The 20,155-nt window shown below is 40.5% G+C and overlaps 1 protein-coding gene across 2 annotated transcripts in view; it reads right to left on the bottom strand.

Annotated features, from left to right (window-relative positions):
- Nucleotides 1-691: 691 nt before the first annotated feature.
- The window catches only part of Taf3 (TBP-associated factor 3), a 67,389-nt gene continuing 47,925 nt past the window's right edge, over nt 692-20,155 (bottom strand). For both annotated transcript variants that reach the window (XM_071667768.1, XM_071667769.1), the window contains 2 exons: nt 9,159-9,259; nt 692-3,694 (listed from right to left, as the gene is read on the bottom strand). In XM_071667768.1, coding sequence (XP_071523869.1) covers nt 3,568-3,694; nt 9,159-9,259 — 228 coding nt within the window. In that variant the 3' untranslated portion in view covers nt 692-3,567. The remainder of the gene's footprint in view (nt 3,695-9,158; nt 9,260-20,155) is intronic.

Below are 20,155 nucleotides of genomic sequence, written 5' to 3'. Positions count from 1 at the left end.
TGTGTGTGTGTGTGTGTGTGCTATTTACATGTGTGGCAGGGTGGCGACGGGAATGGATGAAGGCAGCAAGTATGAATATGTACATGTGTATATATGTAATGTCTGTGTATGTATGTATATGTGTACGCTGAAATGTATATGTATATGTGCGTTTATGGGCATTTATGTATAAGAGTGGCTGAGCCATTCTTTGTCTGTTTCCTTGCACTACCTCAGTGATGCAGGAAACAGTGATTAAGTATAATGAAAAAATAATAATAAAAGGCTTTCAATAAAGTACCTCACTAGAGACTTTTACATAAACTCAAAGCACATGGAATCAGTGAAGAACTCTGTACATGGATCAGAGACTGGCTAACCAGAAAAAAGCAGTGAGTGGTATCAAACAGTGGAGCCTCAGACTGGCTAGACATAATGAGTGGTGTGCCACAGGAGTCCGTCCTAGGCCCCATTCTTTTCATATTCTACATTAATGACCTAGAACTTGGTCTCATATCTAAGATCTCCAAATTTGCTGATGATACTAAACTAGGAGGTAGAACTGTAAACAGGCAGGACTGCAATATGATTCAAAAGGATCTTATCTTTTTAGCAGAATGGTCAGACAGATGGCATATGAAGTGTGATGTAGACAATATACATTATGGCTACAAACTATTTGGAAATTCTCTAACTGAAGTAAAGAAGAAAGGACCTTGGAATTTTCATTAGCAACAATCTGAAGTACACTAAACAGTGTCAAGGAACAAGTAAAAAAGGTAACCCATGTTAGATTTCATTGCCAGGAACATAGATTACAAGACACCAGAAACAGTTCTCACAATTCATAATTCTCTAGTGAGACTACACCTTCAATATGCCGCCATGTTTTGGTCCCCAAGCTATAAAAGAGATGAGGAAAAATTGGAGCAAGTATAAAGACATGCAACAAATTTGATGCCGTTCCTTAGAAATCTGGCAAGTGAAGAGAGGCTAAAATGACTGGATCTCTTCTCCCTTAAAAAATGTAGACTTCGCAGTGACTTAATCCAAGTGTTCAAAATTCTGAACAAGTTCGATAAAGTAAATCATGAACATCCTTTTGAAATACAAGAAAATACGGTTACCAGCATAAATGGAATAAAACTCAAAGCTTAAAGATGCAATATAGACTTGGGAAAACTGCTCTTCCGATAGGTATGTTGAGCAATGGAATAAGTTACTGTTAGGCATGGTGAATGCTAAGACTACAAATACCTTCAAAAGTCATTTAGACAAATATTTCATTTTTTCAGGTATACTCTGAGAAAAATGCCAGAAATAAACTGCATGAACAACAGTACTAATGGGAACAGCAGAAGGTTAATGTGCAGCAGCAGGGAGTTGGTGATAGCTTAAAAAACTACTGAGCGGAATTATATTTTCCTGTCAAGTTAAACTTTTTCTTTTTTACCAGACAACCCAGCCATGAGCCAATCAGGCCCCCTGTTGTCTGTCTTTCTCATGTATACTAAACTGTCTGCTTCCACTGCTACACTTAAGAACATTGCTCTTATTCATACTTAATCATAACTTTCTTCTTTCATTCACTCTTCTAAACAAAGACATCAGCTTCTACAGTTCTTGCTCAAATCTGCGTGAAGCGAACAACTAACTCATTTCCCAGGCTCCCTTCACCCTACAACAGACTGCATACCTGCTCCTCTCTCAAAGACCCTTGCACTCACTCCCTCACCATTCCACCCATAAACAAATTCAACAGCCATGATGACCTCAATCCCTGCCACTGACCCACCTTTACCAGGACCACTCACTCTTCCTTCCTGCTCACACACACATTTTACTCTATTGATACAAACTCTTCACTGCTGCCAACAGCTTTACTTCCATCCCATATATCAGCAACAACTTCTACAAAGCATCTCTATTAATTCTCTTACACAACTTCACCAGATTCATCAACACCATATACAAATTCTTCTCCTTCTCTAAGTATTTCATGGGCACATTTTTCAGAGCAAACATCTGATCCACACATTCTCTACCACTCCTTAAGCTACAATGTTCCTCCCCAATCTAAAGCTCTGTGCATGCCACCACCCTCTCAACAACCACTCGCCCATACAACTTACCAGGTGCCTTCAATAAACTTATACCTCTGAGATTTGAACATTCAGTCACCCTTCCCCTTATACAACAGCACTAAACGGACATTCTGCCAATCCTCGGCACTTCACCAAGATCTATGCATACACTGAAAACCCTAATCAACCAACCAATCAACACAGTCACCCCCTCTTAGGACATTCAACTGCAATCCCATCTACTCCCTCTACACTTCATCTTACACAAGTCTTTTGCCATCTCTTTTCTTCACCACACCATGTAAATAAAGATAAATCTATTCAAAAGAAATGCTTATGGTGAAGAAGGTAAATGAGTCTGCATATGTTCAGTATCAAGTGTGTCATAAAAGAACACTCTAGTTCAGTGTTAAAGGTAACCTATTTTGTGTTTGTCCCACCTAACCACACAGATGCACTAAAAGAAAAAACATGAAAATACAAATGACCACAAATACAATGACAAAGAAATGAACATAAACATAAATACATAAAAAAATCCACCTACAAAGGGCCTGTATTTGTACAATTAGTTTGGTGCTGTGGCCTCCAAAATCTTTAATTTCAAACTGGGCTGTAAAGAGTCCACAGTCATCATAAGTTTCATGCATGACTATGAGAACTCAGCCCACTTACAGCCACTGGTAAAAGAAATTGGTCACTAAGCAAAGAGAGGTCAACCAGGCCAGCAAGATACTGCTCATCCTATGCTGATTTACAGGCTGGAAAAGCATTACTGGATTCCATTTGCTTGTGGTAATGCTGCAGGTGAAATTCACCTTTGGTAAGGTTGTATCATCTAACTACGATCCCATTGAAGAAAGTCTCGCTACAAAGGGGTCCATCCTCTACCTGATAGTGATAGCAGCATCACTGTGAAGCTACAGAAGCCCTAGCAGAAGGGATCTTAGCATTATACAATAATAATACAAATGGAAAAAATTATTTTGGATAATTGACAGGCATCATTATTGTTATCAAAGTACTTAACCTTGGGACACCTTCTCCAGGACCTCATATAGCTTCAAGGCTACACTATAATCAATAACAAGGAAAGGATGGACTCCTGCAGTGAAAAGCTTTTCACAAAGACTGTACTTTGAGAGTGAGTTTTCACTTATGATGTAACCACATGCAGGTGAAGTTCATTAATGCCACTGACTGGCAATTAACAATAAAAAGGAGTAATCAACAATATTCCTCATCTTGTGAACATTAAAAAGGATTTTATCAATTTTGAACAAAGAAAAAACTGCTGATGATGGTATATATGGATGCACATTATGTATAACCAAGTAAGATGACACCAGATATCTTTGCATGACATTGTCACTCACTGTCGCATCAAAATTGTACTACTCATTGCACGGGTTTGGTAGATTCTGAAAAACTATTAAGCTAACTAGATAAACTATTACGTTAAGACATTTAACTTCACTATTTTATAAATTTCTCTGCTTTTGAATTATTTCTTTTTACGACCACGTTTCTTCTTTTCCGGAGGTGGACCACGCTGTTTGTGCTGAGACAAGCAACGTGGACAGTACCAGTTCACGTCATCGTTGGGGGGAACTTGAATACCTACACATACCCTGAAAATATAAACATAAGTGTTAACTAAATGAAAACCTATAAATGCACAACTACACAACTTAATTACTATTTAGACTAACTCAACTTCCTCATAATTCATTAAATGTACATGTAAAATAACTTAATACATAAACACTCCTATTTCATAATAAATCATACTTTAATGATTAAATTTTCTAAAACTTTTCCCTACAACAGAGGAAGGTAGGGCAACTCTTGCCCAACTTTTCCTACTATGGAGGAAGGTAGGGTGACTTGCTTTTTTCCTACTATGGGGGAAGGTAGGGTGACTTGTCTTTTTCCTACTGTAGAGAAAGGTAAGTTGAATCTTGCCAAATCTTTCCTAATGCAGAGGAGGGTAAGGTGACTCTTTCCTAACTTTTCCTATTGTAGAGGAAGGTAGGGCAACTCCTGTCCAACTTTTCCTACTATGGAGGAAGGTAAGGTGATTCTTGCCCAACTTTTCCTACTATAGATGAAGGTAGGGCAACTCTTGCCCAACTTTTCCTACTGTTGAGGACGATAGGATGACTCTTGCCCAACTTTTCCCGTTATAGACATAGGTAGGGCAACTATTGCCCAACTTTTCACACTATAGAGGAAGGTAGGCGACTTTTGCTCAAAATTTCCTTCAACAGAGGACAGTAAGGTAACCTTGCCCAACTTTTCGTACTGTTGAGGATGACAGGAAACTCTTGCTCAATATTTCCTTCAATAGAGGATGGTAATCTTTTCTTGCCTAATCTTTTCTGACTTTAAAGGAAGATAGGGTAACTTTTTGCCCAACTTTTCATACTGTGGAGGAAGGCAGGCGACTTTTGCTCAAAATTTCCTTCAACAGAGGACAGTAAGGTAACCTTGCCCAACTTTTCGTACTGTTGAGGATGACAGGAAACTCTTGCTCAATATTTCCTTCAATAGAGGATGGTAGGGTAACTCTTGCCCAATATAGCAATAACTTTCACTTTTGTCACCTCCAATTCACCTCACTCATATATTCATGTTTTTACAACCAATTCAGTTTTGGTGACATCCCTGTCCTAGCTAATTACAGAAGTCATTTTACTAATCACTGTTTATGATGATGAATACCAATCTTACTTACTTATTCATTACTGTCTCAACTCACTAACAAAAAAAACTAAAAGGATCCAAGACTGTATCTCTACAAGTGAAACAATCTCTCCAGCACATCTCCAAGATTGTACATTTATGTGTAGGAAGAAACAATCTCTCTAGCATATCCCCAAGATTGTACCTTTATGTGTATGGTGAAACTATCTCTCCAACATATCCCTAAGATTGTACCTTTATGTGCTGGATGACACAATCTCTCCAGCACATCCCCAAGATTGTACAGTTATGTGTAAAGTGACATAATCTCTACAGCACATTTCTCACCAAACAAATCAACATTTAATTTTATTTATTTCTCTACCTATCTATAATGCTAGCATCTGTTCCCAAGTTGAATCCCCTCAAGGGGTGGCCATGGCAACAGAATCTCCATAACTAGTGAATCCAGTGTTGCTTCTTAGCCTTTAGTGCCTGAACCTTAATAGGCCACTAGCACAAAGCAACTCTGGCACAAAGTATACAGAGGCTTCTATACCTGATGTTCCTACTGACTACTTCTATCTCATGATCCTACTTAGTGTTTCTACCTAATGCTCAAGCCTAAATGTTCCAACTTACTACTTCTATCTACTGCTCCTACCATTTTCCCAAAAGGGAAGGCTAGCACACAGTGCTCACCGCAGGAAAATCTAGTTGTGAAGAATGAGCTGTGTGAGTTACAGTGTTGTCAAGTGTCCTGTATGACAGAGATTGTATGTTTGTGGACAAAATGCCAGTAGTCTATGTGTGGGTGAGGCAGAAAGAAAAGACACCTACCTGGGTTGGAGGAGTGCAAGTTAAGAACCACCGAAGTGCTGTCCCACTACGCACCTGTCACTAACCTTCCTGACACCCAGACATGCAGAACTGGTAAAATACCTCCCAGGTTGTTGGCTACCTACCAACTACTACTTACTCTCTACAAAGCTCCATATTCTTGCTGTTTTCAGTTTCATCACTTCACTTCATTTCTGCATGTTACCACTTCACCATTCACCCCCTTCATTGATGTTCCCATATCTTCTATTTTTCCTCACACTATTAACCTCCTTATAAAATATTTTCTTATTCTTCCAAAAGTTTGCTGATACTTGCTCAACACAACACTCATCTGCTCTCTTTTTTGGCTTAAGCACCTTCCTCTTGACGTCCTGCCACATCCTCTTCTATATCTTATACTTCTTCCCAATAAAAAATGTACTTACACCCCTTTTTTCTCTTTCACTAGCAATTTGTAATTCAACTTCCTCATCCTACCTTTTCTCACCTATCCACCTTCCACTTTCTGCATGCCTTACACTTCTCTCACACAAGTACCCAGTGCTTCCCTAAATACCTTCCTTCCCTCTCCCACTCTTCTAACTTCATTTACTCTCGCTTTTTGCCATTCAAATCTAAATATCAATGAGTTAGTATCTCTTTAAACAAGTCTACTTTCTAAGTTCACACATTCATCACCCTCCACCCATCCATATCATTTCCTATTTTCCTAAAGCCTCTACAAACATTTAACCTCATCTCTTATGAAGTAATGACACGACATCCCACCAGCTACCCCACTAAAAACTTTCAAATCCATGAGTCTCACCTTTGCACATTTATCAATTAGTACATAATTCAATGATGCCCACTTTCCATCACCCCAACTCATCCACATATACCTATGAATATGTCTCTTTTTTAAAATGGGTACTCCCAATAACAAGTCCTTCTCTGGCACATAACTCCACAAGCTATTCACCATTATAATTCACAACACTGGGTGGCCCCATGCTCCCTAACAACTGCCACATTACCTACTCTCACATTTAAACCATCAATTACTAATACCCAATTCCTTGTATCAAAACTGCTCATACTCTCATTCAACTTCCAAAACACTTACTCTTCTTCCTTAATCCTCACATATTCTGATGCTAAAGTTACACTAATGATCACTCACTTCTCATAATCCAATTTCATTTCAACCCACTTTAGTTTGGGTCTTATTTTCTTTCACCTTCGCAAATTCCAAAAATCTATTCCTTCAGCAGCAAAGCATACCTCTTTCCTTAGCTCGTACACTAACTTCCAGACTTTATCCCTATGACATTCCCAAATAATTCTAACCCTTCTTTTGCTTTGTTTCAACCAGAGCCATCTCTCTTCCTCTCACCTTTGTTAAATCCACACACCCCAGCCTGATCCATCAAAGAGAATTGGCACTCCTTGTCTAGATCCCTACTCTGTTCATACTTTTATAAATCAAAATACTAGGAAAGAGAATCCACCCTAAGTTACACCCTCTTTGGTTGCCTTCTAAGTTACAAAGGAATGTGTGGGAATTATTCATTCTTCCCAATACTCAGGTATAATACATGTGTATATTTTTTTCATGCATTTTCACCATTTCCTAGGTTAGCAAGGTGGTGCCAGGATCAGATGAAGAAACAGCCTCATTCATTCACATCCACTCTTTATTTCTCATGTAGTGCACTGAAATCATAACCCTCTGTCCATACAGGCCCCACAGACCCTTCTGTAGTTTCCTCTGACCACTTCATGCCCCAATTCAGACCACTGGACCATTCAAAGGTGACAATTATACAAACGATCCCAAAAGAATGTCAAATGTTAGTTAACAAATATAAGTCAGTGTCTAGAACAAGGATGAAAAAATAGATAATGAAATACTTAACAATTACAATCAGCATGGACTCACAGACATAAACTTATCAGGAAGTACAATAATCATGCACTCATAGATGAATATAAACTTATTAGGAAGTGACATAACAATCAAAGCAAATGGTCAACTTAAAGAAAACAGCCCCAGAGCCATCTGGAATTCCAGCAACTTTCCTAAATATGACAAATGAAACACCAAAACCTCTAATAATGCATTTGAGGCAAATCACAGACCAATTAAGCACAGCAGATATACACTAAATGGCAAACATAGCAGCAATAAACAAAGGAGGATCCAAATTACAGCTGAAACAATATTTGCCTAACTTTAGACATAAAGTATTAAGGGTATTAAAAAACACATATCTACCTCTTTATATACATCTCTGACACCCAATCCCTCCCTTAAGGGGTGACCAGAGCAAAGTATCCATACCTGGTGAAATCCAGTCCCACTTGTTAGCCTTTTGTGAGTCACCCTTAACTGGCTACTGGCAGGGGGGTAAATCTAGCAGTGTTTCTTAAGACCTCTACTTTATGTTCCTACTAACTACTACTTAATGTGCCTATCGAGTGTCCCTGCCTAATGTTCCAACCTGCTTCTTCTACTTAATGCTCCCTACCTAGTGTTCCTATCTATTACTTCTTACTAATGCTCCTATCCTACTATTTTGATTATCATACTCTCTATCCAGTGTTTTGTGGCACTGGCAACTGTTTACCATCTCTTACGTGCTTTCTGACACGGTGTTGTGTGCTGGTCTTGCAAATCTGTGTATCTTATGCACCTTAGATTACCATAGTAGACAATGGCCCCTCTCAAGGGTCATTAGCAACTGCCTGACAGCTCCTCAAACATGTTTGTCTCACAAAAATCATTAGAAGAAAGTTTTAAGCCTTGAAAAGAAGGTGGAGTTGTGCAAGAAGCTGGCTAAAAGGAAGTCCAAGGGGACACTTACAAAGGATTTTTTTCTTTTTTTTTTAGCTGATGTGGCACAGACAATTAAAGCCCTAATCGAAGTCATCTCATTAACCCTACCATAGATACATACCCTAGCCTGAGCCAGGTAGCCATTTTATCAACAAAACCCTAGCGGAGGATGAACAGTTGGGTTAAGTGTGGACAGACTATCACAACCAAGATTCAAATCTATGTGCTCAACCCTTAGCGGCCTATGAATGTGTCATGGTCAAGGACACAAACTGCTACACCAAGATGTATACGAAAATATATCAATATTTCCTCTAAGTAACATATTTACAACTATGTAAAATATTTCAAAATATTACAATTTCTTAATTACTGAATATATATAAAAAAAAAAAACAATTGGAAAAAAATTTCATCCAAAACCGCTGATTCCCCTAAGCATTTTGGATAACAGTAGTTTTACCGTACTGTTTTTCATTCATCCAAGATGGTAAAGTTTTAGTTACATTTGTGTCTATGACACGTCAGTTACGAAAGGAAAAGATGAGTGGTGAAGGTCTCAGCATTTTGTAGAATGGTTAATCAGAATAAAATTTTAGGTTCCACTCTTAAGCAATGGTGCCCAGCACCTCGCTATGGCAAGTCAGGTTTCTTATCTCTATCTCCAATACAGAAAAAAGTGCACAAATTAAATAACAAAAAATATTAGATAACAGAAAATAAAAACAAAATAATTACGACTGACTAACCAATGGTACCAGTCGTCGCAGGTGTCACAGCCAATCATGGGAGAGCCATCATCTTGTTTGCCACATGTGGGGCAAATCCATACCTCATTACCTTGATCATCCTGAAGATAATTCATCTAAATTAACTTCACTGATTTATAATAAAAAAGGTTCTATAAAAAAAACTTGCTGAATCTACCAAAAACTACTGGATACAAGGAGGGCAAGGTGTGTACAAATGCACTCCGAATAATGGAAATAAAGAAATCATGAAAAAATAAACGAGAACCTGAAGATGAGTAATGTGCTCTCCAGGAAGGAGGTAACAACATGAATGACAGGTACTACCCTTCCTTGTTTTATATGAGTTCACTAGAAAAAATCAAAAATAATTTTCTTTAATACCAAAAATTCAGTATGTACAAGGTATGGTTAAGACATAAAGCACAATATGCTTCTCATATTGTGGGTATGACACCAATTCATGATAAGCATTTGCATATCATCTGCCAGTACGCTTATGGTGTACCTTATTGTGTGATGTATTTCTCTATACTAGCACTAATAAAGAGAGAAGCACTGACAGAATTAAGAGTTCAGTGAAATGGTCAAGTTCACTCTCAGCCAAGATTAAATCACAAGTAAGGAATGCATGCACATATGTATAAGTGTATGTGTGTGTGTGTGTGTGTGTGTATGTGTGTGAATACATTTTTTATTTATTTATCATACTTATCCACTATTTCTCAAGTCAGCATGGTTGCACTAGGAAACAGATGAAGGAGGACCCAACCACCTACATACACATATATACATGAACGGCCATATACGCACATATACATGCATGTACATATCGACATATACATGCATACATATATACACACACACACACAGACATACAATGTGTAATGCAAAGAAACAACAGCTCCCTATCCACATCCAGGCCCCACAGACCTATCCTTGGTTTACCCCAAATGCTTCACATGCCCTGGTTCAGTCCACTGACAGCACGTCAACCCTGGTATACCACATCGTTCCAATTCACTCTATTCCTTGCATGCCTTTTGCCCTCTTGTATATTCAGGCTCTGATAGCTCAAAATCTTTCTCAATCCATCCTTCCACCTCCAATTTGGTCTCCCACTTCTTCTTCCCTCCACCTCTGACACATATATCCTCTTTGTCAATCTTTCCTCACTCTTCTCTCCACATCTCCAAACCATTTCAATACATCCCCTTCTGCTCTTTCAAACACACTCTTTCTATTTCCACACATCTCTCTTACCCTTTCATTATTTACTCGATCAAACCACTTCACACCACATATCATCCTCAAACATTTTATTTCCAACACATCCACCACCATACAACCCTATCTATAGCCTATGCCTCGCAATAATATGTCATTGTTGAAACTATCATTCATTCAAACATACCCATTTTTGCTCTGCGAGATAACGCTCTCTCCTTCCACACATTCTTCATTGCTCCCAGAACCTTCATCCCCCTCCCCCACCATGCCTTACTTCTGCTTCCATGGTTCCATCTGCTGCAAAGTCCACTCCTAGATATCTAAAAGATTTCATTTCCTCCAATTTTCCTCCATTCAAACTTACATCCCAATTAACTTGTCCCTCAACCATACCTTGCTCTTATTCACATCTACTCTCAACTTTCTCCTTTCAAACAGTTTTCCAAAGTCAGTCACCAACTTCTGTAGTTTCTCACACAAATCAGCCACTAAAGCTGTATCAATGGTGAACAATAACTGACTCACTTTCCAGGCCCTCTCATCCCCAACAGAGTGCATACTCACCCCTCTCTCCAAAACTCTTGCATTCAACTCCCTAACAACCCCATCCATAAACAAATCAAACAACCATGGGGACATCACACACCCCTGCCGCAAATTGACATTCACAGGGAACCAATTACTCTCCTCTCTTCCCATTTGTACACATGCCATTACATCCTTAATAAAAAAAAAACTTCACTGTTTCTAGCAATTTACCTCCATCACATATACTCTTAAACCTTCCACAAAGCATCTCTATCAACCCTATCATATGCAATATCCAGATCCATATATGCTACATACAAATCCATCTATTTTTCTAAATATTTCTCACATACATTCTGCAAAGCAAACACCTGATCCACACATCCTCTACCACTTCTGAAACCACACTGCTCTTGCCCAATCTGATGCTCTGTACGTGCCTTGACCCTCTCAACCAATACCCTCCCATATAATTTCCCAGGAATACTCAACAAACTTATATCTCTGTAATTTGAACAATCACCTTTGTCCCCTTTGCCTTTGTACAATGACACTATGCATGCATTCCACCAATCCTCAGGCACTTCACCATGGTCCATACATACATTAAATATCTTTACCAACCAATCAACAACACAGTCACCCCATTTTTTTTGATAAGAAATAAATTCCACTGGGGATAGGAGAGAAAGAATACTTCCCACACATTCCTCACGTGTCGTAGGAGGTGACTAAAGGGGACGGGAGCGGGGGGCCAGAAATCCTCCCCTCCTTGTATTTCATCTTTCTAAAATGGGAAACAGAAGGAGGAGTCACGCGGGGAATGCTCATCCTCCTTGTCGGCTCAGATTGGGGTGTCTAAATGTGTGTGGATGTAACCAAGATGTGAAAAAAGGAGAGATAGGTAGTATGTTTGAGGAAAGAAACCTGGATGTTTTGGCTCTGAGTGAAACGAAGCTCAAGTATAAAGGGGAAGAGTGGTTTGGGAATGTCTTGGGAGTAAAGTCAGGGGTTAGTGAGAGGACAAGAGCAAGGGAAGGAGTAGCACTACTCCTGAAACAGGAGTTGTGGGAGTATGTGATAGAATGTAAGAAAGTAAATTCTCGATTAATATGGGTAAAACTGAAAGTTGATGGAGAGAGATGGGTGATTATTGGTGCATATGCACCTGGGCATGAGAAGAAAGATCATAAGAGGCAAGTGTTTTGGGAGCAGCAGAATGAGTGTGTTAGTGGTTTTGATGCACAAGACTGGGTTATAGTGATGGGTGATTTGAATGCAAAGGTGAGTAATGTGGCAGTTGAGGGAATAATTGGTATACATGGGGTGTTCAGTGTTGTAAATGGAAATGGTGAAGAGCTTGTAGATTTATGTGCTGAAAAAGGACTGGTGATTGGGAATACCTGGTTTAAAAAGCGAGATATACATAAGTATACGTATGTAAGTAGGAGAGATGGCCAGAGAGCATTATTGGATTACATGTTAATTGACAGGCGTGCGAAAGAGAGACTTTTGGATGTTAATGTACTGAGAGGTGCAACTGGAGGGATGTCTGATCATCATCTTGTGGAGGCGAAGGTGAAGATTTGTAGGGGTTTTCAGAAAAGAAGAGAGAATGTTGGGGTGAAGAGGGTGGTGAGAGTAAGTGAGCTTGGGAAGGAGACTTGTGTGAGGAAGTACCAGGAGAGACTGAGTACAGAATGGAAAAAGGTGAGAACAAAGGAGGTAAGGGGAGAGGGGGAGGAATGGAATGTATTTAGGGAAGCAGTGATGGCTTGCACAAAAGATGCTTGTGGCATGAGAAGCGTGGGAGGTGGGTTGATTAGAAAGGGTAGTGAGTGGTGCGATGAAGAAGTAAGATTATTAGTGAAAGAGAAAAGAGAGGCATTTGGACGATTTTTGCAGGGAAAAAATGCAAATGAGTGGGAGAGGTATAAAAGAAAGAGACAGGAGGTCAAGAGAAAGGTGCAAGAGGTAAAAAAGAGGGCAAATGAGAGTTTGGGTGAGAGAGTACCATTAAATTTTAGGGAGAATAAAAAGATGTTCTGGAAAGAGGTAAATAAAGTGCATAAGACAAGGGAGCAAATGGGAACTTCAGTGAAGGGGGCTAATGGGGAGGTGATAACATGTAGTGGTGATGTGAGAAGGAGATGGAGTGAGTATTTTGAAGGTTTGTTGAATGTGTTTGATGATAGAATGGCAGATATAGGGTGTTTTGGTCGAGGTGGTGTGCAAAGTGAGAGGGTTAGGGAAAATGATTTGGTAAACAGAGAAGAGGTAGTAAAAGCTTTGCGGAAGATGAAAGTCGGCAAGGCAGCAGGTTTGGATGGTATTGCAGTGGAATCTATTAAAAAAGGGAGTAACTGTATCGTTGACTGGTTGGTAAGGTTATTTAATGTATGTATGATTCATGGTGAGGTGCCAGAGGATTGGCGGAATACTTGCATAGTGCCACTGTACAAAGGCAAAGGGGATAAGAGTGAGTGCTCAAATTACAGAGGTATAAGTTTGTTGAGTATTCCTGGTAAATTATATGGGAGGGTATTGATTGAGAGGGTGAAGGCATGCACAGAGCATCAGATTGGGGAAGAGCAGTGTGGTTGCAGAAGTGGTAGAGGATGTGTGGATCAGGTGTTTGCTTTGAGGAATGTATGTGAGAAATACTTAGAAAAGCAAATGGATTTGTATGTAGCATTTATGGATCTGGAGAAGGCATATGATAGAGTTGATAGATATGCTCTGTGGAAGGTATTAAGAATATATGGTGTGGGAGGCAAGTTTTTAGGTGCAGTGAAAAGTTTTTATAGAGGATGTAAGGCATGTGTACGTGTAGGAAGAGAGGAAAGTGATTGGTTCTCAGTGAATGTAGGTTTGCGGCAGGGGTGTGTGATGTCTCCATAGTTGTTTAATTTGTTTATGGATGGGGTTGTTAGGGAGGTGAATGCAAGAGTTTTGGAAAGAGGGGCAAGTATGCAGTCTATTGTGGATGAGAGAGCTTGGGAAGTGAGTCAGTTGTTGTTCGCTGATGATACAGCGCTGGTGGCTGATTCATCTGAGAAACTGCAGAAGCTGGTGACTGAGTTTGGTAAAGTGTGTGGAAGAAGAAAGTTAAGAGTAAATGTGAATACGAGCAAGGTTATTAGGTACAGTAGGGTGGAGGGTCAAGTCAACTGGGAGGTAAGTTTGAATGGAGAAAAACTGGAGGAATTGAAGAGTTTTAGATATCAGGGAGTGGATCTGGCAGCGGATGGAACCATGGAAGCGGAAGTGAATCATAGGGTAGGGGAGGGGGCGAAAACATTATCTCGGAAAGCAAAAATGGGTATGTTTGAAGGAATAGTAGTTCCAACAATGTTGTATGGTTGCGAGGCGTGGGCTATGGACAGAGTTGTGCGTAGGAGGGTGGATGTGCTGGAAATGAGATGTCTGAGGACAATATGTGGTGTGAGGTGGTTTAATCGAGTAAGTAATGTAAGGGTAAGAGAGATGTGTGGAAATAAAAAGTGTGGTTGAGAGAGCAGAAGAGGGTGTTTTGAAGTGGTTTGGTCACATGGAGAGAATGAGGGAGGAAAGATTGACAAAGGATATATATGTCAGAGGTGGAGGGAACAAGGAGAAGTGGGAGACCAAACTGGAGGTGGAAAGATGGAGTGAAAAAAAATTTTGAGTGATCGGGGTATGAACATGCAGGAGGGTGAAAGGTGTGCAAGAATAGAGTGAATTGGAACGATGTGGTATACTGGGGTCGACATGCTGTCAATGGATTGAACCAGGGCATGTGAAGCATCTGGGGTAAACCATGGAAAGTTGTGTGGGGCCTGGATGTGGAAAGGGAACTGTGGTTTCGGTGCATTATTACATGACAGCTAGAGACTGAGTGTAAACGAATGTGGCCTTTGTTGTCTTTCCCTAGCGCTACCTCGCACACATGAGGGGGTAGGGGGTTGTTATTCCATGTGTGGCGAGGTGGCGATGGGAATGAATAAAGGCAGACAGTATGAATTATGTACATGTGTATATATGTATATGTCTGTGTGTGTATATATATGTATACGTTGAGATGTATAGGTATGTATATTTGTGTGTGTGGACATTTATGTATATACATGTGTATGTGGGTGGGTTGGGCTATTCTTTCATCTGTTTCCTTGCGCTGCCTCACTAACGCGGGAGACAGCAACAAAGCAAATAAATATATATATATATATATATATATATATATATATATATATATATATATATATATATATATATATTTTTTTTATTCATTTTTTTATTATACTTTGTCGCTGTCTCCCGCATTTGCGAGGTAGCGCAAGGAAACAGACGAAAGAAATGGCCCAACCCCCCCCCATACACATGTATGTACATACGTCCACACACGCAAATATACATACCTACACAGCTTTCCATGGTTTACCCCAGAGGCTTCACATGCCCCGATTCAATCCACTGACAGCACGTCAACCCCGGTATACCACATCGCTCCAATTCACTCTATTCCTTGCCCTCCTTTCACCCTCCTGCATGTTCAGGCCCCGATCACACAAAATCCTTTTCACTCCATCCTTCCACCTCCAATTTGGTCTCCCTCTTCTCCTTGTTCCCTCCACCTCCGACACATATATCTTCTTGGTCAATCTTTCCTCACTCATTCTCTCCATGTGCCCAAACCATTTCAAAACACCCTCTTCTGCTCTCTCAACCACGCTCTTTTTATTTCCACACATCTCTCTTACCCTTACATTACTTACTCGATCAAACCACCTCACACCACACATTGTCCTCAAACATCTCATTTCCAGCACATCCACCCTCCTGCGCACAACTCTATCCATAGCCCACGCCTCGCAACCATACAACATTGTTGGAACCACTATTCCTTCAAACATACCCATTTTTGCTTTCCGAGATAATGTTCTCGACTTCCACACATTCTTCAAGGCTCCCAGGATTTTCGCCCCCTCCCCCACCCTATGATTCACTTCCGCTTCCATGGTTCCATCCGCTGCCAGATCCACTCCCAGATATCTAAAACACTTTACTTCCTCCAGTTTTTCTCCATTCAAACTTATCTCCCAATTGACTTGACCCTCAACCCTACTGTACCTAATAACCTTGCTCTTATTCACATTTACTCCTAACTTTCTTCTTTCAAACACTTTACCAAACTCAGTCACCAGCTTCTGCAGTTTCTCACATGAATCAGCCACCAGCGCTGTATCATCAGCGAACAACAACTGACTCACTTCCCAAGCTCTCTCTCATCCACAACAGACTTCATACTTGCCCCTCTTTCCAAAACTCTTGCATTCACCTCCCTAACAACCCCATCCATAAACAAATTAAACAACCATGAAGACATCACACACCCCTGCCGCAAACCTACATTCACTGAGAACCAATCACTTTCCTCTCTTCCTACACGTACACATGCCTTACATCCTCGATAAAAACTTTTCACTGCTTCTAACAACATGCCTCCCACACCACATATTCTTAATACCTTCCACAGAGCATCTCTATCAACTCTATCATATGCCTTCTCCAGATCCATAAATGCTACATACAAATCCATTTGCTTTTCTAAGTATTTCTCACATACATTCTTCAAAGCAAACACCTGATCCACACATCCTCTACCACTTCTGAAACCACACTGCTCTTCCCCAATCCGATGCTCTGTACATGCCTTCACCCTCTCAATCAATACCCTCCCATATAATTTACCAGGAATACTCAACAAACTTATACCTCTGTAATTTGAGCACTCACTCTTATCCCCTTTGCCTTTGTACAATGGCACTATGCACGCATTCCGCCAATCCTCAGGCACCTCACCATGAGTCATACATACATTAAATAACCTTACCAACCAGTCAACAATACAGTCACCCCCTTTTTTAATAGATTCCACTGCAATACCATCCAAACCTTCTGCCTTGCCGGCTTTCATCTTCCGCAAAGCTTTTACTACCTCTTCTCTGTTTACCAAATCATTTTCCCTAACCCTCTCACTTTGCACACCACCTCAACCAAAACACCCTATATTTGCCACTCTATCATCAAACACATTCAACAAACCTTCAAAATACTCACTCCATCTCCTTCTCACATCACCACTACTTGTTATCACCTCCCATTAGCGCCCTTCACTGAAGTTCCCATTTGCTCCCTTGTCTTACGCACTTTATTTACCTCCTTCCAGAACATCTTTTTATTCTCCCTCCTAAAATTTAATGATACTCTTTCACCTCAACTCTCATTTGCCCTCTTTTTCACCTCTTGCACCTTTCTCTTGACCTCCTGTCTCTTTCTTTTATACAACTCCCACTCAATTGCATTTTTTCCCTGCAAAAATCGTCCAAATGCCTCTCTCTTCTCTTTCACTAATAATCTTACTTCTTCATCCCACCACTCACTACCCTTTCTAATCAACCCACCTCCCACGCTTCTCATGCCACAAGCATCTTTTGCGCAATACATCACTGATTCCCTAAATACATCCCATTCCTCCCCCACTCCCCTTACTTCCATTGTTCTCACCTTTTTCCATTCTGTACTCAGTCTCTCATGGTACTTCCTCACACAAGTGGAAATAAAAAGAGCGTGGTTGAGAGAACAGAAGAGGGTGTTTTGAAATGGTTTGGGCACATGGAGAGAATGAGTGAGGAAAGATTGACCAAGAAGGTATATGTGTCGGTGGTGGAGGGAACGAGAAGTGGGAGACCAAATTGGAGGTGGAAAGATGGAGTGAAAAAGATTTTGAGTGATCGAGGCCTGAACATGCAGGAGGGTGAAAGGCAGGCAAGGAATAGAGTGAATTGGATCGATGTGGTATACCGGGGTTGACGTGCTGTCAGTGGATTGAATCAGGGCATGTGAAGCACCTGATCCACACATCCTCTACCACTTCTGAAACCACACTGCTCTTCCCCAATCTGATTTGGTAAAGTGTGTGAAAGAAGAAAGTTAAGAGTAAATGTGAATAAGAGCAAGGTTATTAGGTACAGTAGGGTTGAAGGTCAAGTCAATTGGGAGGTAAGTTTGAATGGAGAAAAACTGGAGGAAGTAAAGTGTTTTAGATATCTGGGAGTGGATCTGGCAGCGGATGGAACCATGGAAGCGGAAGTGGATCATAGGGTGGGGGAGGGGGCAAAAATTCTGGGAGCCTTGAAGAATGTGTGGAAGTCGAGAGAACATTATCTCGGAAAGCAAAAATGGGTATGTTTGAAGGAATAGTGGTTCCAACAATGTTGTATGGTTGCGAGGCGTGGGCTATGGATAGAGTTGTGCGCAGGAGGATGGATGTGCTGGAAATGAGATGTTTGAGGACAATGTGTGGTGTGAGGTGGTTTGATCGAGTAAGTAACGTAAGGGTAAGAGAGATGTGTGGAAATAAAAAGAGCGTGGTTGAGAGAGCAGAAGAGGGTGTTTTGAAATGGTTTGGGCACATGGAGAGAATGAGTGAGGAAAGATTGACCAAGAGGATATATGTGTCGGAGGTGGAGGGAACGAGGAGAAGTGGGAGACCAAATTGGAGGTGGAAGATGGAGTGAAAAAGATTTTGTGTGATCGGGGCCTGAACATGCAGGAGGGTGAAAGGAGGGCAAGGAATAGAGTGAATTGGAACGATGTGGTATACCGGGGTTGACGTGCTGTCAGTGGATTGAATCAGGGCATGTGAAGCATCTGAGGTAAACCATGGAAAGCTGTGTAGGTATGTATATATGCATGTGTGGACGTATGTATATACATGTGTATGGGGGTGGGTTGGGCCATTTCTTTCGTCTGTTTCCTTGCGCTACCTCGCAAACGCGGGAGACAGCGGCAAAAAAAAAAAAAAAAAAAAAAAAAAAAAAAAAAAAAAAAAATTCATCCATACATCCACTACCACTCCTGAAGCCACACTGCTCTCCTGTCTGATGCTCTATGCATACCACTACCCTCTCTGTTACCACTCTTCCATATAACTTATCTGGTGACTCAATACACTTACATCTCTGACATTCATGTATCCACTTTTATTGTCCTTGCTTTTGCATAATGGCACTGTAGAGGCATTCTGTCACCTCACCTCACCTTTGGTCATAAATACATTGAAAATAAAGTTACCCCAATTATTGAAAAACCAAATGCAATCCCATCCATTTCAGCCCCTTTTTCATACTTCACCTTACATAAGGCTTTGCCACCTCTTTTCACCAAACCATTTGTCATGTCTCTCTAACTCCCTATACTTCCTCATCCCAAACATCCACTTCAACCTCCCTATCATCTTACACAATCAACATTCCTTCAAAATACTCACTCCAACTCTTCAGTACCTCTTCTCTGTCTAGTACCAACTCCCTGTTTGCTATCCTCAAAGATCCTCTCCTTTGTTATATTCTCACGCTATTCACCTGCTTCTAAAACATTTTCTTGATCTCGAAGTCTACCAACATTCCCTTACATCATTCCTCATTTGCCCTCTTTTTCAGTCATTGCATCTTCCTTTTGACCTCCTGCCACATTCTCAGATACATCTCCAAACATATTGATACCTTACCTAGACTTGCCTTCCCCCAACAGAGGTCCTTTCTATGGGGCTACCAAAGCCAGCCATATCCAGTGGGTGGGACCAAAAGTCATATGTGTGGTAATGTTGTTTGTGCTTATGAGTCAACTCAGGAGAGGGTATAGTGTGTGATGTTGCTTATGTTCATGAGGGGAAAGCACTGAGCAAATGAGGAGTGTGTTTATTGTGTAATTTTGTTTGTGTTTATGAGGGTAAAGCACTGGGCAATCGAAGAGCATGTTTAATGTGTAATTTTGTTTGTGTGTAAGAAGGAAAAGCACTGAGTAATACAGGGGTGTGTTTATTCTGTGGTTTTGTATGTGTTTATGATGGTAAAGCACTGGGTAATTGAGAAGCATGTTTATTGTGTGGTTTTGTGTGTGTTTATGAGGGAAAAGCAATGGGCAATTGAAGTGTGTGTTTATTGTGTGGTTTTATTTGTATTTATGAGGGAAAAGCATTGGGCAATTGAAGAGTGAGTTTATTGTGTGGTTTTATTTGTATTTATGAGGGAAAAGCACTGGGCAATTGAAGAGTGAGTTTATTGTGTGGTTTTATTTGTATTTATGAGGGAAAAGCAGTGGGCAATTGAGGAGCATGTTTATTGTGTGGCTTTATTTGCGTTTATGAAGGAAAAGCATTGGGCAATTGAGGAGCGTGTTTATTGTATGGTTTTGTT

The sequence above is a fragment of the Panulirus ornatus genome, chromosome 12, assembly GCF_036320965.1.
Source record: "Panulirus ornatus isolate Po-2019 chromosome 12, ASM3632096v1, whole genome shotgun sequence".
Classification (NCBI taxonomy): Eukaryota; Metazoa; Arthropoda; class Malacostraca; order Decapoda; family Palinuridae; genus Panulirus; species Panulirus ornatus.
The sequence above is the reverse complement of the archived record's forward strand: the minus strand, read 5'-3'. Positions and strand labels throughout refer to the sequence as shown.